Below are 22,986 nucleotides of genomic sequence, written 5' to 3'. Positions count from 1 at the left end.
AAGTTCATTAGAATTAAACTGTGTTTAAAAACTGAAAATCCTCACTTTAAAATTCTGCCTTTTAACTGTAGAAGGGTGGGAAGGACAAGTTGCATTTGACTGTTCTAATTACCCAAAGCCTTTTCCAAAGAGACAGCATTGGTGAGAGTTTCTGCCTGAAACTGAAACTAGCATTTGAGTTTGAAAACTGCAACTGAAAAATACTCTCGTGCTTTAGGGATTTCTGTGACAGTGGTCAAGAGTAAAAATGTTTTTAAAAACAACAGAAACAGAAAAATGACAGATGTTGGTTTTTTTAATGACTTATTATATCTAGAATTTTCATCACCTGGTTGTCAGAAATTCAATTTACTCATGAAAAGTGGTCTTGTTTGAATGATTGGCTCATTTCTGCAAAGAAACTTTTTAATGAATACTTCTGCAATTCTTTTGTTTTGTTTTTCAACACCTTCAAGCCTTCAAGTTCTGTGGAGACGTTCTTTGATTCTCTTGTGAGGCAGGCAAAGATCCCCAACATTTTCTCCTTGCAGATGTGTGGTGCTGGACTGCCTGTTTCTGGAAGTGGTACCAACGGAGGTAGTCTTGTGGGTATCTGTCAATCTGAGAGGGAAGATGTATCTTTGTTAATCTCTCTCCCTCTTTTCTATGACTATCCTACTTCTTCCAAATTCAGTGTTTAAATATGTGAAATGTTTTATATTTTTTTAAGGAAAATTTAAGCATTTAGGCAAAACTCAAGTGTCTATTTATTTTCATCCTCCATTCTTTTCTTCTCTCTCAAGTTTGAGTAATCTTCTGCATTTCAAGTTTAATTTTAATAAAGAAAAACGTAAATGTTGTGTTTCCTCAGGGCAAAACCTTTCCCAAACTGAGTAGTCCCTTACTCAGCTGCCAATCAAAATGCTACCGTATTTTTTTTTACATGATGTGAAAAGGGGGAGAGGAATCAAGGCTCTTTTCCTTTTGTGTAAACAACATATTAAAGGAAAAAGTCTGAAGTCCAGATCTTCCGCTTGTTAGTCTGGAAAGACTTTCCATCAGTTTTAGTGGGACCAAGAATTGGCCATTATTTATCTCGAATCAGGAGTTGGAATGACTGTTCCCACATTATGCTGAAATAAGCATATCAGCTCAGAAGCTGATCACAAATAGTTATTTTGCTGTGAATTCACATACTGTAAATGTTAACACACTTGACACAGACGAAGCCCAAGAGAGAACTCGCTTATGTTAGTTCAGTTCGAAGTCTGATGGTCTAGTATGCTCCCAGTCAGCTTCAGTGTAAGTTTTGATGGAAGCTAATAGTGATAGCAATGATAGGATGGTCATATCGCATTTTCGATGTGTGTAAAAAAAATATGAAATATTCTTGAGCAGTATTAAGGTTTTTCTGATCTGATAAAGTGAATTTATGATGTGCACATTTAATATTCTGTCCCATTTTTAAGCGTTGCCTAGATTAAACCACTGTTTTGATTTTAAGCTTTTTAAACTTTTTGAGCTTTCATAAGAGAATCAGCTTGTAGATGAGGATGCTGTTAATTTGGCCCAATATGGGACTTCTGGTTGGCTGAAGCACAATCTCCTTAATGTCTAGATGTTTCATACTGCTTTATTATTGGCAGAGAACTTGCCAGTAAAATCCTTACAAATGGTGCTAAATTAAAATTTGGATGCCCTGTGCATCACAATTAAATATTTCTCTTTTTTCCTGTACTTGCCCCAAACTAAGCATGTGGGATTTTAAAGTGTGTGAATTCCTTTCTGTTTTCCCTCAGGTTCTGGGTGGAATTGAGCCAAGTCTGTACAAGGGTGATATTTGGTACACACCTGTCAAAGAGGAGTGGTATTACCAGGTTGAAATTCTCAAACTGGAGGTTGGAGGACAGAACCTTGAATTGGACTGCAGAGAGGTATTTGCGATAATGTGTTTCTGTCTATATAAAACCCAAGTTTGGTTAAGAAAAATGCTTAATTGATCAGTTTTGTCTTCACATGCAGATCTGTTTTGTGGTTTTCTCCAAGAATTAAGGTTGCATGGTAACTTTACAAAGAAAGCAACAAGCCATGTGAAATGTAGCATGTACATCAAGCATGCTGAAATTGCTTCAAAGAGGACTTTAAAATCATTGCTAGTATTTTGAATAAATTAGGGACTAAGCTACAACTATTAAGTGAACAGTCCACTGAAAATACGGCTGATGTGGTTTGGAGGGGCTCAGCCTCCCGACTAGTTTCAGTTGCACCAGAGGTGTATAAACACTGAAGATTCAAGGAGACAAGTCTTTAAACAACTACAGGTTATGGTTTTCTGTTACACAGTGAAATCAAACCAAAGGGTTTTAAGACAATTTCGGTCAAAGACAAGGGAAGGTTTTGGACAGACCTCTGTGGAGATGTCTAAGCATGAAATTCATGATGGCAGTGGGCAGGTGTCATCGTGGGAGGCTTCCCAAAGTATCTTATCCCTTTACTTCTTTTTTTTCATTCTTGTAATCCACTGTTGCTTGCTTCAACCTTGCCAGTTGTTATTCCTGATGAATATGTTTTCTGCTTTTGTTAGGAATAATGTTCTGCTATCTCTGGATCAGTCTAATGAGACTGTGTTGTTGCCATTTTTATTCCAAAGCTGTTTCATTTTTTTCTGGAGGATACGTGTGTATGTATGTGTTTCATTTGTTTCTTACTGTAGCTTTTTGCTATTCATGTTTTGACTTTAGTTCTATAATTTTCATGCCCTGTTTTCATTAGACATCTTAATTTTATCTTATGCTTGTTCTCTTAGTTGGAAATCATTAGGACATGATAATTCTGAAGTTTTTATAGGTCATACAATTAAGCGAAATTCATTATAAAAATTTTACGTGTGCATAAATGTTATATTTCTGTACAAAATATGTAAATCATATTACCATATAAAATATTTAAAATGAGTCATGTCATCTTTCAACTTAATAAGCAAAACAAGGTCTATTTAAATGTCTCTCTGTTACATTGTTAGGAAGGCAAAACTGCTGGTCCTTTAACATGAATGTTTGTGTTGCTTTTCTTTCTCGCTTTAAAAAACAATCAACATGTTTTTGAAGAGGAGCCTTTGTAATAATGGCTTAATACATGCTGTTTCCAGAAAACAACTCACTTTAAAACCTAGCGGTGTTACGAAAGTTTCCTGTTATTGTCGCTCTTTTCTGAGCCGGGGTTTGCTTTAACGTTGTGTGTATTAGCACAGCATGCTACTCGCTGGTACAGAAGGCATCCTTCCTTTCTTGATCAAAGGAGATCTTCCCACAAAAATTTAGGGGAGGAATAGTAAATTAGGGCTACTACGATTAAAGTTTGGCTAGTTAGGGGCTTGCAGAGGATGCATAATTCACCATCCAGGACGATGAACTATGTGCCCTCTCTCCTCTTAGTTGTTTTCTAGGAAATGGAACATTTTTTATAACCGTCACCAGAGACTAATCCTTTCCTTGGAAGGGAAAAGTAGTCCCCTCGCCTCAATGCCGGGAATGTGTCCAACCTTGCACTGCAGCTGTGGCCTTGAGCCTGGCAGACCAGGGCTGAGAGCGGTGCTGAGCTGCTGGCAGTGCTTAGGGTGCTCTGTTAAATATTAACGGGGAAGACTAAGAAGGCACGAAGCTCCTGCCCATTGAGAGTACACTGTACACAGCATGAAAATCCAGGTGCTTAGTCACTGGCCGAGTGGTCCTGCTACCCCAGGCATTTTGCATGGTTTTATGTTAGCGGTTGACCTTTTTGGCTGTTCCTCCTACCTACTTTTTTTCCAAGGGTGACTCTCCAGGATGCTGGTGATTGTGTATTTGCGGTACAAATCTATTAAAATGGACTCCACAGTGCCTTGATATTTCTCTCCACTCCTCAGAAGTATTTCTGAGTGTATAATAAATGGTTTCCTGTTTGCTTTTCTTTCAGCTCTGCTTGGCAGCCTATAGCAGCTCTTTTTTCAAAAAGAAAATAATTAAGCCAGTTACTTTTTTACTTTTTGGTGGATTTTATTTTTGTCACGGCACTAAAGCTATTCCATGTGACTTGATAACATCTAAACCACTGTATTTTAACTCACTTGCTGTTTGACCTCTTTCTAAAAAGCCTATGCTGTATGTTTGTGTCTTATGATTGTGCTGTAAACGTGTCACTGTTTAGTTATATTGATCCTGCTGCCTGAGCTGATAACAGTAGTTAATGCAAACAGCTGCCACTGCTGCTTGCCTTTTCTTTTTTTTAACAATTAATCATCATTTTTAAGTTCATGAAAAAAGATGTACCTTTTAAAATACTTATTCTTTGTTTACTGTATCTGAAGTTTAATGAAATCCCTACGTCTGAGAATTGGGGTTTTAATAATGAAGATAAATGTTTGCTTAGTTTTTTTAGTGCAGTTTTGAGGCAGCAAGATTGAAATTTTAAGTTTCTTTGTACTTGTTTTTGTCAGTGTTTTAGTGTTGTCCCTCAATGAGGGTTCTCCACCCGGTGTGTGAGAGCCAATCAACGCACTGAGTCAAGATATTTGATTTTAACTTTGTTCTTTAGACATAATTAGTGGTTTTCAGCAGTCAAGAGAGAAAGGTGTGGCATTTGGCAGTTGTGCTCTTGAGCCAGTACCGAACATGACACGTAATGGGGCCAAGGGTTCCCTGACTATTCTTAAGTTAGATACACCAGTCATTGAAAGTAGGCTGCTGTATTGTCTTGAAACTAGAGCGAGTTGTTTCCATAATAGAGGAGACCTTGGTTCAGGGCTTGGACATATGTGTAAGCTACGTCAGCACGCTTAGCATCGCTCTGTACTGACCATGAGAGTGCTTTTGCCCAAAGCATATGGGAGATCAAGTGGATTAGTTCACACCCCTGAGAGGGGCCAGGATTTTCTCTTTACAGTGGTTTGGCCATTTGCACCAGCTGTGGTGACACGCAGCGATTTCTTGAGTGATGCGGATAAACTCACGCTTGTGTCTAGGCTGACCATATCTTGGTTTTGCTCTCAGACTCCGTTTGAATTCAAGCTATCAACTAGAGAGCGCTGCTGACAGGTATGACATGCCGGTTTGGGAAGACAGCTACCAAAAAGGAGCAGCTTTGTTATTGTTGTGAAACGGAATCTGCATTACATAAACTACAGCGTGTAACTTCTCTCCTTTTTTCCCTCTCCCTAGTATAATGCTGATAAAGCAATAGTAGACAGTGGAACCACGCTTCTCCGTCTGCCCCAGAAAGTCTTCAGTGCTGTTGTGCAAGCAATAGCTCGCACGTCCCTGGTAAGCTAATGTCATTAAATCTGCTTCAAACGTTAGATTCCTATTAAATGATCACATAATCTTTGAAAGGAGTGTCATCTTTGCTATCTGCTGTGTAAGTCACAGGGTTTTCACCTGAGGGGAGCAGAATCTCTCCTGGTTTACTCCTGTTAATAAGTGAGAAATGACTGATAGTCTTTGATGGAAATGGAAAAGGGAAAGGAAGAGGTGAAAAGGGAAAGGGAGGAGGGAAAAGGGGGGGTCCAAATACAGACAAGAAGTGTGTGTGCATCAGAAATAGTGCAGAGGTGGAATGTTTTGTTCTAAGCATTTCAGAAACTTTGACATAATCCCTGTTGCTCTGATTCAAAGTATTAAGAGTGCAAAAATCGGTCCTTTCATTCAAAACTAAGTGTTTATAAAGTAGAAGAACCTGCTACTGCAAGCAGTTCCTTTCCAAGTATAATGCTTATTGTATAGAATGGATGTCATTCATTAGGATTATTAATATCAATAAAGCTGCTTTTGACCTTCATTATTGAATTATTTATGTTTAAAAGCATCTTTCTTTGGAAATAGAGTGGGCTTTAGAAGTAAGGCATGGGGATGGTGGATTTCTCTGAGTGTAAAGTGACTGAAACATCATTTTCTGGTTAATAAAAACTATTCATAAATTTTGGTTGAATACAATGAGAAGCGCCGAGAAGGTTAAAGATGAAGAATAAATCTCAGATACTTCAAAGTGAACAATTTTAATATTTTTGTCATGGATTCACAATCAGACAGCAGTAGTCATTGGAAATCGCAGGAAATACAGTAACCAGACTATTGGCTGGCTGCCCAAAAGACAGAGTATTTGCCTGTATGCTGATAATTCAAGATTGAGATCCTCTTCCTACCTGATTAAGAGCAGAGACTTGGCATGAAGTGTTCTTCACTGCCTGCAGGTGTCCAGTATCTGAAATAAATGTGTCAGTTATCTTCTGTAGCTCGGCTTCCCCAGTTGAAATATTCTTCTCTTTGCAAAGCACTTAAGTATTGACTGGAATAATTTCAGTCAATGGCGGGGGGGGCATTTAAAGAAGCCTACTCAAGAGCTCTTGTAATGGATACCTTGTGGATAGGGCATCCTCCTGTGAAGTGGGTCACAGCAGTCCACACTCCTCTCTGATGTTGGTCGGGACATTTGAACTAGGGCCTTCCACATGACAAGTAAATGGTCAACTGATCGATAAGGTATTAGAGGGAAACCACTCACTCACTCACTCTGCTTAATGTTTTTTGTACTTCCTATTAAAAATGCATAAACTAACTCTTCTCTTTTAGGGTTTCTTATTACCTCAAGGACCTTGCTGCTGTACCCCTTCCCCTCTGCACACAGCAAAAATTATTTTCACAGCTCTAAACAAAGGAGATAGATAGTCTATTAAATAAGAAAGTAGTTACAAGACGTAAGGATCAGATTCCAGCTGTGTAGGAGCAATGACAGGAAAACGGGTATTTTCAGCAATTGTACCCTGGCATTACAACCATACTCTTAGCACTCTGTGCTTCTGGCAGGCTATGTACCACTGAAACAGAAAATCGTCTGCTGTAGTCAGACATACTTCTCTGACCACAGGTGAACCAGGTTAACAAGTTCCTGCTCCTAGCAGCGAGTTATGAGCTTCCCAGCAAGATGTTTTTGCCCCCTCAGATATGCTGGGATAACTGCACATGAAGCTTTCCTTTATTCAGCTCCATTAAAAAACAAGGCTGTGAGCTTTATGCTCTTTGAGGGTGTAGATTGTTTTTTTAAATCTTACTTATTTGGGCTGGAGTGTTTTAGGGAGCAGCTATAGATGTAGTTTGATTTTGGTAGGTCTGAAGGGGAGTGGTTTTGGCAGATGGGCAGAGATGAGCCCAAGAGGGGCGGCAGCTACTACACTTCATTGAGCTTAAGTCAGAACAGCATGTCTACTCACAGCATTAATATAATGCTAAGTTAATAAGTTGAAGAAATGAAGGCTCAGACAAACCTAATATCTTTATTTTAATAACCTTTTAGGTATCATACAGCTGAATCCCCCCCAGTGCATTTCCTCAGCCTACAGAAGTGAGGCAAAGAAATGCAATGTAATAAGCAGTCTTTCTGGGAAATGAAAGTAGGCACTTAAAATAGAGCACTTTATAGACTTGGTCTGTTCAGTCTGGGTGCTATCTTGCAGTTTTCCTCAGATCACAAGCTCTGCTTTCCAAGAGAAAATGGAAAGAGAGGAGAACTATATTTTTGGCCTGGGACGTAGCTGTGAGGGGCAGAGCGTTCTGTCCTGTGCCTGTACTTAAGTGTGCATTGAGAGTTAAGGGTAAAAGTAGTCTGTTTGTGACGGTAAGTCTCATTGTGTGTTTACATGAGTGTGTACGCTTGTTTGCCCAGGACCAGAGATGAGCACCTGGAAGTATTGAAGTATTAAGTCTCTAAATACTGTGCAGCCCTAACAAATATTTCATTGGCAGGTATGCAGGGTGAGGTGAATACTTGTCACCTGTAGAATGCCATATAACTAATGTATGATCTGATGTTTACAAAATAAATGATATCACAGATAAATACAAGTGAGGGGAGTGGAAAGGCTGGATTCCGTCTTTCTTCTTCATCCAGATGGAAAGCTTGGGCTGTGCAGCGTCAGAACAAGATACCGCCTTCCTTCATGTGGGAATAAGAACCAGAGCAAAGTCATGCACTCAAATAAGGAAGGTTTTTCCTCTGATCTGGCAGCAGATAAGCTTCAGGGAGCACGAACATTAGACATGATGTTTATCTTAGGCAAACAAGCTCTGCAGGAGTTTGGGTTTTGCTTTGTTAGTGCCATGGATATATTAAGAAGTACTATTAATCAACCTTATTTCAAAAGCAAGTCAAGTCGTATTGGTAGTGAGTGGCAGGGCAGCAAAAGAGACAGAAGGACGTGTTTCTTTCCATTGACTGTAGCAGACCTTGGTTCCCTTAGCTGCCAGGAGATGTTGGCTTAGCCCTTGGCTTCAAAAACCTGAAGTTGAGTAAGAAGCTGTAGGTATGTGAGGAAGGGAGATGACTCCATTACATATTCATCTGGTTCGTATTTTGGTTTGTGTTTTGTGAAAAAATGTCTGCTGCTTCAAAATGTTGGCATTTGGTCAGAGCTGTTCAGAGAAGAGGTAGATGGGTAGTAAAAGCATGTTGATGCTTTGCCTCTTTGCGGTACCGATTGCTCAGGGAGGTCGTACATGTTCATTGCAGAAGTGGAAGGAAAGAGACACAAATGGGGAGGGAAGAGAGAACTAAACTTGCTTTTGCCTCTTCCCCCTTCTTCCAAGTCATAATGGGTTATGAAGCGCCTCGATTTGTGTGTTGTGCTTTTTCTTTGATCCTTAAAGGAAAAGCATTTTGTCAGACTTTTCTTCATGCTTGAATTTCTCCATGGGAATAGGAGAAATATTGAATAGTGGTAGTGATCATTTACAAAAATCTATCAAAATGTAGATAACCTGTATGTATCACTTTTTTTTTTTTTAATAGATACAAGAATTCTCTTCTGGTTTCTGGACTGGTTCACAGCTTGCGTGCTGGGACAAAACTGAAAGACCCTGGTCCTTATTTCCCAAACTGTCCATTTACTTGAGGGATGAAAACTCCAGTAGGTCGTTTCGGATCTCTATCCTACCACAGGTCTCAACATTTTGTTTATTCGGTTACAAATTTATTTTTGCTATTATAAAGCACATGCTCTTAAAAAAGAGAGGATCTATTTTTAGCAGTAATAGAGAACTGGCTTATTGCATGCAAGGGAAATCTTTTTAAATCAATTTTTTTTAAATCAACTTGTCAAACCTAAAACCAAAAAAAGAAAAACAGTTTCCCTCTGAGAATAGTCCATGTAGTTGGGAATGATTTTTTCAAATTGTTGAGGAAAACAGGCAAGTCTTTGTTTTGTTTTCATGAGCTTTAGCCACAATAGATGTCAATACAGAATGTCTCTGCTCATTTTGGTCTTCTCGTTTTGGGAAGCAAATTGATTTGTTTTTCGTGGCATTCTGAGCTGGAGCACTTCTTGTGAATATGACAGTCTTGGCAATGAGCCTATGTGATCTCTTCACCAGTTTCTGTAACTTGGTTAGTTTAGCTTTTATTAATATTCCATCCCAGCTTTTAGAATATAATGTGCCACTTCTATTTTTCCTCTCTGGCAAAATATATTTCTATTTTTCCGCTCCTCCCAGTATAGGTTGCAAAACAGGCTAGTATCCTCTAAAATTACTAATATGGTCTTTTACCTCCGGGGATGGTCAGAAGCAAAGGGGAGAATGAACCTATTAAGTACATTTTAACTTGAAATATAGTGAAGCCTTATGATAAGCTTTTTCTGTATTGATCATGTAGCTTGGCAATCTTTCATCTTCCCTGAGGAGACAAGGGGTAAAATGTGACTTGAATTTATGCATCTAGAGCCTTGAAGCTGACACCGAATGCCCTCTGAATCAATTCCATTCTGATTTTTTTTTTAAATAATAAAATTATTCTCTAATTTGAGTTCATATCCCAAGTTCTTTCTCAGCTATCCTTCCTTTATAGAAAACAGAATAAAAAGTGGCTCTTGTGAATTTGCTGATGACTTTCACATAGTGACTGACTATATTCAGACTTAAGCTGAGAATCCAAGAGCTTTACCTCTTACCTGCTGGTAACCTTTGACCAGTTTTAAATCATGTACAGAAATCTGTTTGCCCCTATTCATTCTCTATTTCCAGGAGAGTTTGAGTGCTTGAATATAAAAAGCAAAAGGTCTGAACTTCTAAGTACTGTGTGTTGTTGCTTCTTACACTCTGCCTTTTTTTTTTTTTTTGTAATAGCTTTATATTCAACCCATCCTTGGAATAGGAGAGAATTTACAGTGCTACCGATTCGGCATCTCTTCCTCCACGAATGCTCTAGTTATTGGTGCTACAGTCATGGAAGGCTTCTATGTAATATTTGACAGAGCCCAGAGGAGAGTGGGCTTTGCAGTGAGTCCATGTGCAGGTAAGAGAACTTAGGTTCAGGTTCAGGATTTGGTGAGTGAGGGAACACCTGTTCTCTCAGAGAAAGACCTTTGCCACTTCTCTGATGGGAAAAAGCGTGGTTAATCATGAAGTGTGATGGGTATATTTTTGAGCAATCCCGAGCTATTCAGATTTCAAGGGGAGGGGAAAAAAAATCTGTATTGCATGCAACAGTCTTTTGGCATGAAGTAAATCAGCCTCAGCTCTGGGAATCTTAGCTGCGTTCTTCCCTCTGAGAGAAGATCTTCTTTTTGAGACATCTGTCAGTGTGCACAGTTTCCCCAACAGTTACATGAGACAAGTCCCTGTTTTCAGTGCAGCTTCATTTTTGTGTAGTTCCTGTTCTAATTTGCCAATAAGTGAATTCTTCAACTAACTTCTGTAATATGCAGTGAAGTACCTTACTTGTGCTTTTCTCTTAATGTAAATTGCCCAGGGCAGGGGGGTTGGAACTAGACGATCTTTAAGGTCCCTTCCAACCCGAACCATGCCGTGATTCTGTGATTCTGTAAATTGTGCCTTTTCAGCCTCTCAGAAATACTCAAAGAAAGAGCTAAGATGAAAATGTGACTCAAATTAAGACTTGTGGTGTTTGTGTTGGTTCTAAACAAATAGTTTTCTCAGTGTAAGTAGAAAGCCATTGATTTTTTAATTAGCTGCTGAGGAAACATCAAAAAGCTCATAATTTTTGGCTGATTTTACAGTGCTGGTGAACTTACTTTCTTTTCCATAATTTCTCTTATCTCACCAAGGGTAGCTAAAAACAAGACTTTGGGGGTTTCCTCCCCTTGTTGTTGAGACATTGCTTTGGCACCACAAGACCATACAAGTGGGAGATAACCAAAAGGACATGGACCCCTATGCAAGTCTCTGTCCCACACAGAAGTGGTTTATGCCCGGAAAAAACATTGTATCATCTGAGATTTGCATGAGAAAAGGAGTAGGACTGACAGTGCCTCTTCAGTCCTCAGTATTTATGTTAGAGAGGGTAAAGGCAGTAAGTACTTGAGTGCTTAATGCAACCAGGTAATTGAGGGGAAAAAGAGAGATACTAGCTAGCTGAGTTCTAGCTCCAGGGCATTTTAAAAGCCCTTTTTTTGTTAATCTGTCCATTGATAATGGGCTCAAAATTGTCATCTTTGAGCTTGCTAGGAAAGAAAATCCGGATATTGATGTGAGTTGCTTAATGAAGGTCTCTATGAGGTACCATGCAGTGATGAAAGACATATTTTGAATGCATCTGGAAGGAGAGTGTAACTAGACAAATACTGCAGACCAGGTTTTCCTGCCTTTCATTATTCCTTGTGCTTCCTGACTGCAGTTTTAGCAAGCATAGAGCTGCCTTCTGTCCCTGCCACACTGCAGCCATTAATGGAGAGGGGAGGGGGCATTTTGACAGAACATATTGACCGACGTGATCAGCAGGGGACACGAGCCAGCTGGTGCTCGTAAGAACTGCTTTGACAGCACGTCTTTGTTGAGAAAAAGAATCGGGGAACCATAATAACACCTTAATGTTAACATTGCTACATAGAAGCGTAGAGTTTGGCCACTTCATGTAGTTCTGCCAACCCCGTCTAGAGAGGAAGAACTGAGCTTGCTGAACAGCAGTGAAATCTGAATTTACATGAGCTCGGACACATGAGGATACCCAGCTGGTGCTAGAAGGCATTTCCTCCTTGTTTCTTGTCCGTATTTTGTGCATATGTCTAACCTAGCATCATGGGAACTTAGCTTCTTGAGAAATCAGATGACATAAGCCACTGACTGAGATGAGATACACCGATTTGTCAGGCTCTACTCACATGGGGCAGATGACATTTTGCTGGATGTGCCAGTTATTCTGAATTCACTTCTTCACAGCTTGCGGTTTCCATATTTAACAGTACTTTCATCAGAAAACCACAACTGTGAGTGGTTAGCAGTCGGTGCAGTGTGAGGGATTAAGCTGCCTAACTGGCTTCCTGTGGAGGCCAGCCATGTCCTCCATAGCAACTACATTAATGTAATTTATTTGGAGCTTTTTAGTCTGCTCGTGGGCATAAATTAAATTGAATTGCTGGTGGCATAAATCTTCAGAAATAGAGAAATATAAAAGACCATTTGGTGTGGCTTTGCAATGATCTATGCTTTCTCGTTTACAGTAGAGTGTTAACACTAAATTTAAGCCCATGTTTTTATAAGGTATTAAATGGGTATGTGCTGAATGCAAAAATGAGGGGAACAGGACTAAAAGCCTTAACTTCATTGAACTCCCAAGTTTCTATTGAGACTTGCTTAAAGATGAGAACTGGCTTATCCCACAATACTCCTTGCACCATTTTCATTCTCCAGGGTGTACCAAGAGTGAGGAGAGTTAGATAAATGGCTGCAGGAAGTTATTCCATTGTAGCAGGCAAAGAAATTTACTTTTTCCTCAATAAGTGAAACCCTTTAAGACTTATTCTGCCTGTTACTAACTTCAGATTGTTTCAAGTTGCCTGTTGATAATTTCAGGGATGGTCTACTGTTCACAGGATGACTAGCAAAGGTTTTAGATCAGGTCCCTTCTCGAGATAAGATGTTCAGATCAACTAGTTAGTATTAGTGAAGCAGCCTAATGGTACCTTGGAATTGAGCAGAATTAGACCACTAGTAATTTTGGAGTAAGTGAGAAGATCATAGGAGCAAGACTTGGGTATTTTTTAGGGAAGAAAAGCACCGAGCACTGTAATTATAAATGACTTCTACGCTAAACTGTGATGAGACAGAATGCACCCAAATTTGTAGGCACTAAACTCAGGAGAATGGATGGCATGATGAACAGCAGAGCTTCAGTCCAGATGGACCTTGGTAACCTGGAGGCAGCAGAAACCTCAAGAGTTTCAGTGAAACAGAGGTGCAAAGTTGTGCACCTCAAGCAGAAAACCACCGTGCATGGGTACTATCCTGGAAGGGACCGTCTGAATAGCAGCACTGCGGAAAAAGAACTGGGGATTATGGTGGGCCCTAAAAAAGACATTGAGGTGCTGGAGCGGGTCCAAAGAAGGGCAATGAAGCTGGTGAGGGGTCTGGAGAACAAGTCTTATGAGGAGCGGCTGAGGGAGCTGGGGTTGTTCAGCCTGGAGAAAAGAAGGCTGAGGGGAGACCTTATCGCTCTCTACAACTACCTGAAAGGAGGTTGTAGAGAGGTGTGGGTCAGTCTCTTCTCCCAAGTAAAAGCTGATAGGACAAGAGGAAACAGCCTCAAGTTGCACCAGGGGAGGTTTAGACTGGGTTTTAGGAAAAATTTTTATACTGGAAGGGTTGTCAAGCATTGGAACAGGCTGCCCAGGGAAGTAGTTGAGGCACCATCCCTGGAGGCATTTAAAAGACAGGTAGACATAGTGCTTAGCGATATGGTTTAGTGATGGTTTTTGTCAGAGTTAGGTTGATGGTTGGACTCGATGATCTGAAAGGTCCCTTCCAACGTAGGCAATTCTATGATTCTGTGAATGCAAGCCAAGGGCAAGTGCATGTGAAACTATGTACCAAAGGGCAACATCCACCAGTAACGTTCAGGAAGGTTCAAGTTGGACATGAGGAATTTCTTCTTCACCAGGAGGGTGGTACAGCACTGAAACAGGCTGCCCAGGGGGATCATGGGGTCTCCATCCTCTGGGTTTTACAAGGCCAGGCTGGATAAAGCTGCAGCTGACCTGATCTATTGATGGTGACAGTCCTGCTCTGAGTAGGAGGCTGTACTAGGTGACATCCGGGAGCCCCTTCCAAGAAGCACTTTACAATTTTATGATAAATTTGATCTAACTTCAGCCTTGCTTCCTTTCCAAACCACCCAAGATGGTGAATGAGTGAGAATGAGTGTGTTTGAGTTCTACACAAATGTTACAAAATAGCGTTTTTCCAGAGGTGCCATTTTTGTCCTGTAATCATCAATAATGAAGAAAATCACATTTCTTCAAGGTCAAAAATTTATTGTAGGTAGGTACCACCAGATGTTCTAAAAAAAACTACGCCAAAATTTCCTAATTCAGCTAATGTGTAATATGCTAAGTGTGTGTGACTACTAGTTTATGTTAAGGGCTTGTTTTGAACAATTTAGGCAAATTTTCTCTCTTTTGATTTCCTCTGAGGTTCTCTGGGCGCGGAAGAGGGTGAGGGAAAACTTTTCTTTTGGAAGGGAAGAAAGCAGAGGCTGTGCTGCTATCAAGCATTCTCAAAATGTAATTTAAAATGTCAGCCACTATGGCAACAGTTTTGTATTGCCTTTTTTAATAGAAGTAATTATTGTACTCAAGCCAAATAATGAGTAATTAGGGACTGTTTATTTTCAAAGCTATCTCCAAGGTAGAAAATTGTGCTGCTTTTTTTTTTTTCCCACTTCTTCGAAATACTGAATTCCTAAGTAGTAATACTTATGCCTTACATTTCACATTAGTATTATGTGCGGTTTAGTTTGGTTTCGCTGCAGGACTTCATAGGGACAGATGAAATGGCGTGAGGGGATGAGATGTCCAGAAGAAACAATTGCACAGCAGACAAAGTGCAATAACTGGGACTCTGAAGAAAACAGATTTCTGCCACAGACCTTCTAGGCAGTCTTCTACAAGTCTGTCCACTACTGTGCATCTCCCTTACCATAGCTATGTAACAGCAGTGTCTTGGCAAAGATATGCTGACGGTACAGGGTGCACAGGCCAGGTTATCACCATCTGATGAGCTGAAAGAGTATGTGTTTGGTATTCATCAGCGTTAGGGTGCTTGTGGGTGCAGCCTCAGGTTCACCCAGTCCACTCTAAGAGAGTATTGATGCTTAAAGGAGTCTTCCCACACTCGCAGCTGGAGAAGGGCTTGGTTCAGTTGAGCGATCCTACAGAAAATTCCTTGTTTGGGCATTTTGTTTGTTATGACAGGTTGGTTTTCCATCCGATCAGCGAGTTGCCCTGACTCTCCGTGCAGCCTACCAGTCACTAGCACCAATACAAAAAGGCAGTGAGTGGCAGGAGTGAGGGCGAGCAGGACTGTCTCTTTCAGCAGCCGCCGGCGATTAAGTTGAATTAAGTCTAATGAGACTTAAACCTTAAAATAACATGAGGTGTTAGGAGGCCAGGGACTGAATACCAACTAAAATCTCTCCCAATAAATTGCAGATAAAGCAGCCCACCTAGTCTGCATTTGTTTCTCCACAAAGAATCTTAAAGGCCACCTTCCTGCCTTTCCAAAATCCGGGCTTCTCTCTTCCTTCCAAAGGATATTTTATTCCAATCTCTTTAAACATGCTTTCAGGAGTCACGTCTAAGATATGTGTAAATAAAAGGTACTGTTTTCGGTAGCTAGGTTCACTTACAATTTGGTAAGACTGTGCCTGTGTTTAAAATGAAGAAGAAATTAAGCAGGGAGGTTAAAACCGAGGTCTTTATAAGACATACGCAAATGTGTCTTGAAGCATCTGACTAGAAAAGTGAATTACAGCTGTTCAGAAGACTTGTTAAAATGCACAGACAGTACTAACTGCAGATTCCAAGTTGCCCCAAGCAAGTTAAAAGGTATCCATCCTTCCCCGGCCGTGTACCTGCAGATACAAAATGCTCTGAATATTTTGTTGCCCTGGGCAACTCACTTTGCTCTGCCTTTACCCATACATGTAGCCCTGTCCACAACTCAGGGGAACTTCGCTGCGCTTGCCACGGTTACTGTGACAACCATGGGCAGCATAACCCTTTTTAGCAAATACTGGTTTAACAAGTAGGGATTTGTGATGGTAATGAAACAAGTCACACAGACTGTGATGTTACCAAGCTGGATGGCTGTTTGAAAACGGAGCTGCCAAGGCACCCCTTCATGCTTCTTGCCTTAGCTTTGTCATCTCCATTTTTCGAGCTTCTTGGTTAGCTTCTCCCTCCCTGCCCAACAGCACTGCTCCTTCATGTCCCAGCTCCTCACTCCTGACATGGACCTTCCTCTCCACTGTTCCCCTTTTCTGTACAGCTGTCACCCAGCTCTCCTGCCTCACCTCCTCTTCCTTCTGAATTTTCACCTCCACTCACAAGAGTATCTGTGCTGCTTTCCACCCTGCACCTTGTGTTTAGGATACAGTCTTTAAAGTATCTGTGAAGCTAATGATCCTGCACGCTGCTCCCTAAGACCGTGGAAGACAGCAAATGCAGAAGATGTAAGAACCATCTGAGGTACTCTGCCAGTTGTTGCGAATGCCAGAACCAAACAAAAACTGCCCAGGCCCTGACCTACTCCAGAGTAGGTGTTGTAGGATTTTTAACCTTTGTTAAATTGACATTTCTGAAAGGTTAGTCCAGAGAGAAAAGGTGGTCCAGGGGCCTGGGATTTAATTTAGCCTGTGGGAAACCGGATTTAAATGTCTGCTCTCTTGTTGACAGCCTATGTAGATGTGGGAGTATCATGGTCTCCTTATGCCTCAGATTCCCGTTTTATAAACATGACATACTATTATTTTTATTGCAATGAGAAATGCAATAAAACACAAGCATGCTGAGATGTATGATGATGGAGGAAAAGGGATATATAGGTATTTAAGCAAGATCTTTTGTTATTTGCTTTTAAATGGTGTCTATAGACTTAATGTTTTTCTTTTTGTAATTTCTCAGAAGTTGATGGCTCTCCAGTATCTGAGATTGAAGGCCCTTTCACAACAGCAGATGTTGCAAGCAACTGTGTTTCTAGCGTTTCTTTCCATGAACCAGTGTTGTGGATTGCCTCCTATGCTCTCATGAGCCTGTGTGGAATTATCCTCCTTGTACTGATCATCCTGCTGCTCATTCCACCACGGTGTCAGCATCGCTACACTGACAATGACGTGGTCAATGACGAATCCTCCTTAGTGCGTCATCGATGGAAATGAGAAACTTGATTGTGAAACCTGGGACTTAAACAGGATGAAGAACAGAGTACTTTGCCAAGGCGAAGAAGCCAATGCCTCGGTCCTTTCTACGTTCATTACAAATTGCTGTTGAAATCCCGCCAAATACCCTGCATCGTAACTTTTTAAGCTTTATTTTCTAACACCGATTCTGAACCAAAGCACTGTTAACCATCTCTTAAGTGCTACGGTACTGGATTTGCTACTGCAGTACAATGAGCCTTTATGCTCTCAATAGTACCTTCTTTAAAAAAAAAAAAAAAGGAAAAAAAAAGAGAAAAAACACATCATGGTGTTCTTCCACTGTCTGAACAAAACTGTCCATCTCTTTCACAAACAAAGGAGCTGTCAGTTTTTTCTAACTAATCAATCCCTGACTGTAGAAAAAGAGAAAAAAACTTAATGATCTTTCTTATTAATTGCATTAAATGAATACTTCTTTCTGTTTACATCAATTCATTTTGAAACTGTGTTTATGGTGCAGGGGAGGGAGAAAGGTCAGACTTAAGCAGCAGAGAAAAGCAAAAGAAGAAATGTTGGTTTGTGGGGTTTTTTCCTCAAGATCGCTGCTGCCACTTGAGAGGGTCACCCTTTGTAAGTGTCATTACAAAATAGTTTGAGGAGATGAAAACTGGGATACAAACTTGTTCAGCCTTAGTGTAAAACACGACTACCTCTCTTAATTTACGAGGATGCTACCACTGGTAAGCATGAGGGTTAGAACTGGTCTTGAAGCACAAAACGCTCCATACAACCAAATGCAACTCCTTGGCTTCAAAGTAGTGGATTTTATAAAAATTAATACGTCATGACTTTCCATTTTGATGCACAAAAAAGGCCTTTCAGTTTTCCCCCTAATGTGGGGGTTTGTTGGGTTTTTTTAAGTTGAGGACAGCTGATATTTAGAAAAGGCTGGTCTGCATATGTATGGAGAGATGATAAAGCTAAAGGTCCGTGTTCTGCCATCTCTTTTGGTATTCCTAGTGAGCATGTAACAAAAAGGAAACAACAAAATGAGAAAGACAGTGCTTTTTTTTTGGCTGAGCTCAGCAACCTCAAAGTTCAAGGGAAAAGTATCTGTCTTCATGGACAGACTGTGAAGTGAAAATCTTAATGCTGGCTTGTTTTTCAATTTGGACGGCAATTGGAGGGGTTTAGTTTGGCTTCAGCAGTGTGTCAATCAAGTGAAAAGTGTGTGTACTGACCGCTTGAAAACAAACGTGTGGTGAGACTGAAAACAATAGGCAGAGAGAACAGGGAAGAATGTATTTGACTAGATCTCCATCGTGCAAGCGTAGATCTTAATGCTGAGGTCAGAACATGGCATTTTATTTGCAGATAGGACAATTTTCCTTGTATCTACTCAGTGAGCGTTGCAGGACCTCCATTGCTTTTCTGTAACACTGGCATAGTTGATTTGAAAGAAATAATGCAAGGTTGAGGAGTCAAGTGATAACTATTAGTTATCTGTTGGTGTTGGGGTTTTTTTTTTAAAAAAAGGAAACAAAATTCCTTTGCATTTCGATAGCAGAGCAGTTCGCATATCTGTGTGGGAAACAAGGAGGAAAAAAAAAAGGAAGCTTAGCTCCGAATCTCCCAATCCCTTGCCTAGAAAATTTTCTGCCTATAATCCCTTCATGTGGCTTTCTGATTCACACGGCCTCTGCATCTGACTCTGCATGGAATAAGCAAAGATTTCTTTTTTTCAGGATTGGTGCTTTTACAGAGGTGCACATAATGTGTGTGAAAATAAAGCACTGATGTTGTTTTTAAACTAACTTGTGTATTTCACTTCATAACTGGAAGTGCCTGTGGTTTTCTTTCCTTTTTTATTCTTGCACTTTCAGATTGTTTGTCTGAATAGAGTGCAATAATTGGTGTTGTGATCCAGTGTCTGAAAATTATTTCTCTTGGAATTAGGAGTTGGAAATAGGAGGAAATTTTGAGTTTGCTTCCTTCTTCCTCTGGCTCTTAATTTTTAAGGGGAGAAAAATGATGAATTATAAGCAATGTAAGAAATTATAGATATTAGGTGTTTTCTCCCTATTCTGTTTTCCATACGTCTCTCTCTCAGTGTCTTATAATCAGAATTTTTAGCACACAACAAGAAGTTCCCTTGAGTTTTTCTTAAAGCAATAGACTTTGCTCTGAAAAGAAAGAGAGTGATGTTTCCAATTCTGTGATTTGGTTCTGTATCATCCTCTTGGGTTTGGTTTGACATATAAATAATTTCAAAATTGTACTCCTTCTTATACAGTATGGTAATATAATATAATGCTTCTGTCACCTGTTTCAAACAGAAACACAGTGTGAATGTATGGGTTGATACAGTGGTAAACAATGAACCCATTTTTAATTTGGAAAGTAGTAACACGTGTGTGCTCTTGAAATGTTTCTTAGCTGCTTCCTTCTCCCCACCCCACCCTATTTCCTTTACCACAGAGAGTTTTAGGAAGGAATTTATTAGGAAAAGTTCCTAATATGCTTTCTCATGACATGTAAGATTTCTTCTGAGTTGGCTAACAAAGTTTTTTTGGCACATTAGATTTCACGTAAAAGCTGTTCAGTTTTACCCTCTCACTTTGAATGTCATTGGTCAAGCCATTTTAATAGAAACACTTGAATTATATGAGCAATAATCAAGTAGCACAAATGAAATAATAATATATTCTTGAGTTTTCATGACATCCCTTGCCACTAAATTTGGCTTATAGTAACAATGCTGTTAGCGACATCTGCTAGCAGCACAAACTTCATCTCAGCTTGTAAATTGATACTTACACTGGCAGATATTCAGGTGAGTATTGCTTTGTTGCTCTGGCAACAAGAAGAGCAATAGAAACCCTTGAGGGTTCATTTTTAGCCTACAGCACATTAAGAAAAATAGTGCTCTTGAGCATTTTTCTATGAAAGATGAAATACAATGATAGACCACAGTGTTACCAAGTGTGTCTTACTAGTGGTCTCTTTCCGTGACAAATTTTTTTAAAGGAGAGTGCTGTGAGGTATTTTATGCTGCTGTTAACTAACTTCAGAGATAAGATTAAACCATACCTTAAAAAAAAAAAAAAAAAAAAGGAGGGGTCCAAAATACCAGAGCTTTGAGTAAAGATGGTGCTGGAAAATAGTCTCTATTTATTATGGAAGACAACACGCTCCACATCACAGGACTCCAAATCATTCCTTGCATACGTATCAATATTTCTTGCAGAACCAGTGTTTTCCTAATGTGAATGTAATATCATGTACCACGAAAATGTCAAAAAGCCATGTTTCATTGGATGCAGCCTTTTAGATAATTGATGCTATCAGTTCAATCATTAGGGATTTGAAGATGTGTGATTCGAGTTCAAGTAGTTAAACCTGAGTTCAGGCATGGGAATATGTTAGTTCTATCCCACTGCCTTCACAAGTTTTAGAAATATTATCATGGGTTTTTGGGCTCAATTTAAATGCTGAAGAAAATAGATGAAGAATTTTAATAAGCCTTTTATTCAGGTTCTGTAAAAGAAGTTAGGTAGAGGGGATTGTTCTGTTTTTGAGGTGAAAGACCTTGTATTTAGGACTTGTGTGTTGGATCAACCTAAACGCCATACATGAAGGCAACGTACCATTCCAGTTCTCAGCTTCGATGCTGCGCAGATTAACTAGTGGTAATCACAGAGCTATGGGGTTTGGTATCTCTTGTTAACATATCAGTTGCTTAATAAGAGTTAACTCTTTATCAGCTGAAGTCAACCTATGGGTATTCTACCCAATTACTTGCTGTGTATCTTCTGGCTATGTTTCACTGGAGGATAAGCCATTTGTATACTAATCTCTTCCTTTTAAATATGAAAAGGCTCATGAGAATTGCTTAACACAGCAACTGCGGAGAGTGGCCCTTAAGTTTTCTGTTAATCCAGAATGGATCATGCTGCTGAAAGCTTTGATTTCTGTAGAATTTTGCAACAACTAGGTTGGTTGGTTGTCATATCTCAGACATGAGCTTCATATATATAAGTAGTAATATGAGCTGCATAATGAAGGGGCCTGGTACAATGACCTTTGAAGGTAAGCGTAAAGGAAATTACAGAAAGAGAAATAAGTAAGCTACCTTGCACTTCATTAAAAATTGTAAGAGCATAACGGATTGATCCTTTTAAGAAAGGTCTGTACGATTTACCAAGACATTAGTTCCTGTCAAACTTGACTTTCTGGTTGATAAATCGTTCATTTCTGGCTGGTGAAGCTCTTGCTGCTATTCAGAGAAGTGAAGACAGATTGGTAATAGGATACGAGTGATCTTCTGAGCCAGTCAGATTTTCTGGCTTCTGGGGCCTAATTAGATGTTAGGCCAGGCTTGTGAGTAATCCAGAGTCCTGGTAAAGGCTTCCTGGGAACGTTATCTGAAATATAATTGTTAGCTTCAGCCGAACCCCTGGATGAGATGGATCCGTACCGCAAAAGCCACTGCTGTGACTTGCACTAACTGATGGAGGGGCTCCGGTGAGATGGAGCTGGTTGGTGATGTGAAATCTTTGAGTTTTCTACCAGACTTCCAGATCGAGGCCAAGTCACCTTGATAGAGCAGAATGGGAGAGCAACTGCCCTTGCTGACAAGCTGCTGTAAGCGTAAGCTGTAAGCTTTTTTCAGTGGTGCCCAGTGACAGGACAAGAGGTATCGGGCACAAACTTGAACATAGGAAGTTCCGTCTAAACATGAGGAGGAACTTCTTTACCCTGAGGGTGGCAGAGCACTGGCACAGGCTGCCCAGAGAGGTGGTGGAGTCTCCGTCTCTGGAGACATTCCAAACCCGCCTGGACGTGTTCCTGTGCAACCTGCTCTGGGTGACCCTGCTCTGGCAGGGGGGTTGGACTAGATGATCTCCAGAGCTCCCTTCCGACCCCTACTGTTCTGTGATTCTGTGATTCTGTAACATCAGTCAGTCACCTGGCTTCTTTGGTAAAGGTTCACTTGTCTGAATATTTTGAAAGGCAGTGTACTTTATGGTGGCTATTGCTGCTACTGGGGATTATCCACTCATGGGTGACTATGGGGCACAATCATCTTTAAGTAGCCTCATTGGCTAGTTACTTAATATTCCCCTCTCCTTTTAACAAAGCGCACAGTGATATGTCTCACCTCTAGCAATAGTCTGTTTGTAAGCAACAAGACAAGTTATTTTAAAACATGTTGACACAGGTGACTGTACAGTAGTAATATGAGAATGTTTTGTGTTTGCCTTTTCTTTTAGTTTTTACTGTATTTGGCTGGATCTTTGTGGTCAGGTAATTTTTGAAATACTAGGAATTTTAGATTAGACTACAAAGGCATATGCAGAAATTCATTTAAGTAAAAGTCAGAAGGTAATTTTCAGCATTTAAAAGGAAGTAGCCCTCCGTAAGTGTTCTCTCCTTTTTTTTTTTAATGGATGATAATCAGTTAAAGTCAATGTGTTTTCACGTAGCTGTTGTCCTATGAATTCACTGGCTGTAAATCTTCTGATTTTTCTGATTGTCTTCTGGCCCCCTCATGTCCCACACCCCAAAAAAGAGTTCTTAAAAGCTGAAGACTTTTATATCCAAAATTCTGCCTTCTAACAAAAGATGTGTTTTTCTTGGTGACCATTCACAGACCTGTTTTAAAGTCACTTGTAAGGCTTTAGAAATTAACTCTAGGTTGAAAATATTTGCATTAGTATTAGGAGGAGAATTGGAGCCGAAACTTCATCTATGTCAGCGGTCCCTAAATTTGCCTGCATGCAAAGAACTCCTTTGTGCACTTGACTACATTTCCTAGACCTCTTTCGCTTCCCA

At 40.1% G+C, this 22,986-nt stretch overlaps 1 protein-coding gene across 3 annotated transcripts in view; it reads left to right on the top strand.

Moving 5' to 3' along the window:
* Positions 1-17,636, top strand: part of BACE2 (beta-secretase 2) — a 49,705-nt gene extending 32,069 nt beyond the window's left edge. Inside the window, exons 4-9 of one of the 3 annotated variants that reach the window (XM_063345236.1) lie at positions 456-584; positions 1,779-1,913; positions 5,175-5,276; positions 8,794-8,943; positions 10,125-10,293; positions 16,916-17,636. In XM_063345236.1, the coding sequence (XP_063201306.1) occupies positions 456-584; positions 1,779-1,913; positions 5,175-5,276; positions 8,794-8,943; positions 10,125-10,293; positions 16,916-17,169 (939 nt within the window). In that variant the 3' untranslated portion in view covers positions 17,170-17,636. The remainder of the gene's footprint in view (positions 1-455; positions 585-1,778; positions 1,914-5,174; positions 5,277-8,793; positions 8,944-10,124; positions 10,294-16,915) is intronic. The other 2 variants (XM_063345252.1, XM_063345243.1) reach the window with 2 other exon arrangements.
* The last annotated feature ends 5,350 nt before the right edge of the window (positions 17,637-22,986 follow it).

Source organism: Chroicocephalus ridibundus, chromosome 1 (assembly GCF_963924245.1).
Source record: "Chroicocephalus ridibundus chromosome 1, bChrRid1.1, whole genome shotgun sequence".
In the NCBI taxonomy this organism is placed as follows: Eukaryota; Metazoa; Chordata; class Aves; order Charadriiformes; family Laridae; genus Chroicocephalus; species Chroicocephalus ridibundus.
The sequence above is the reverse complement of the archived record's forward strand: the minus strand, read 5'-3'. Positions and strand labels throughout refer to the sequence as shown.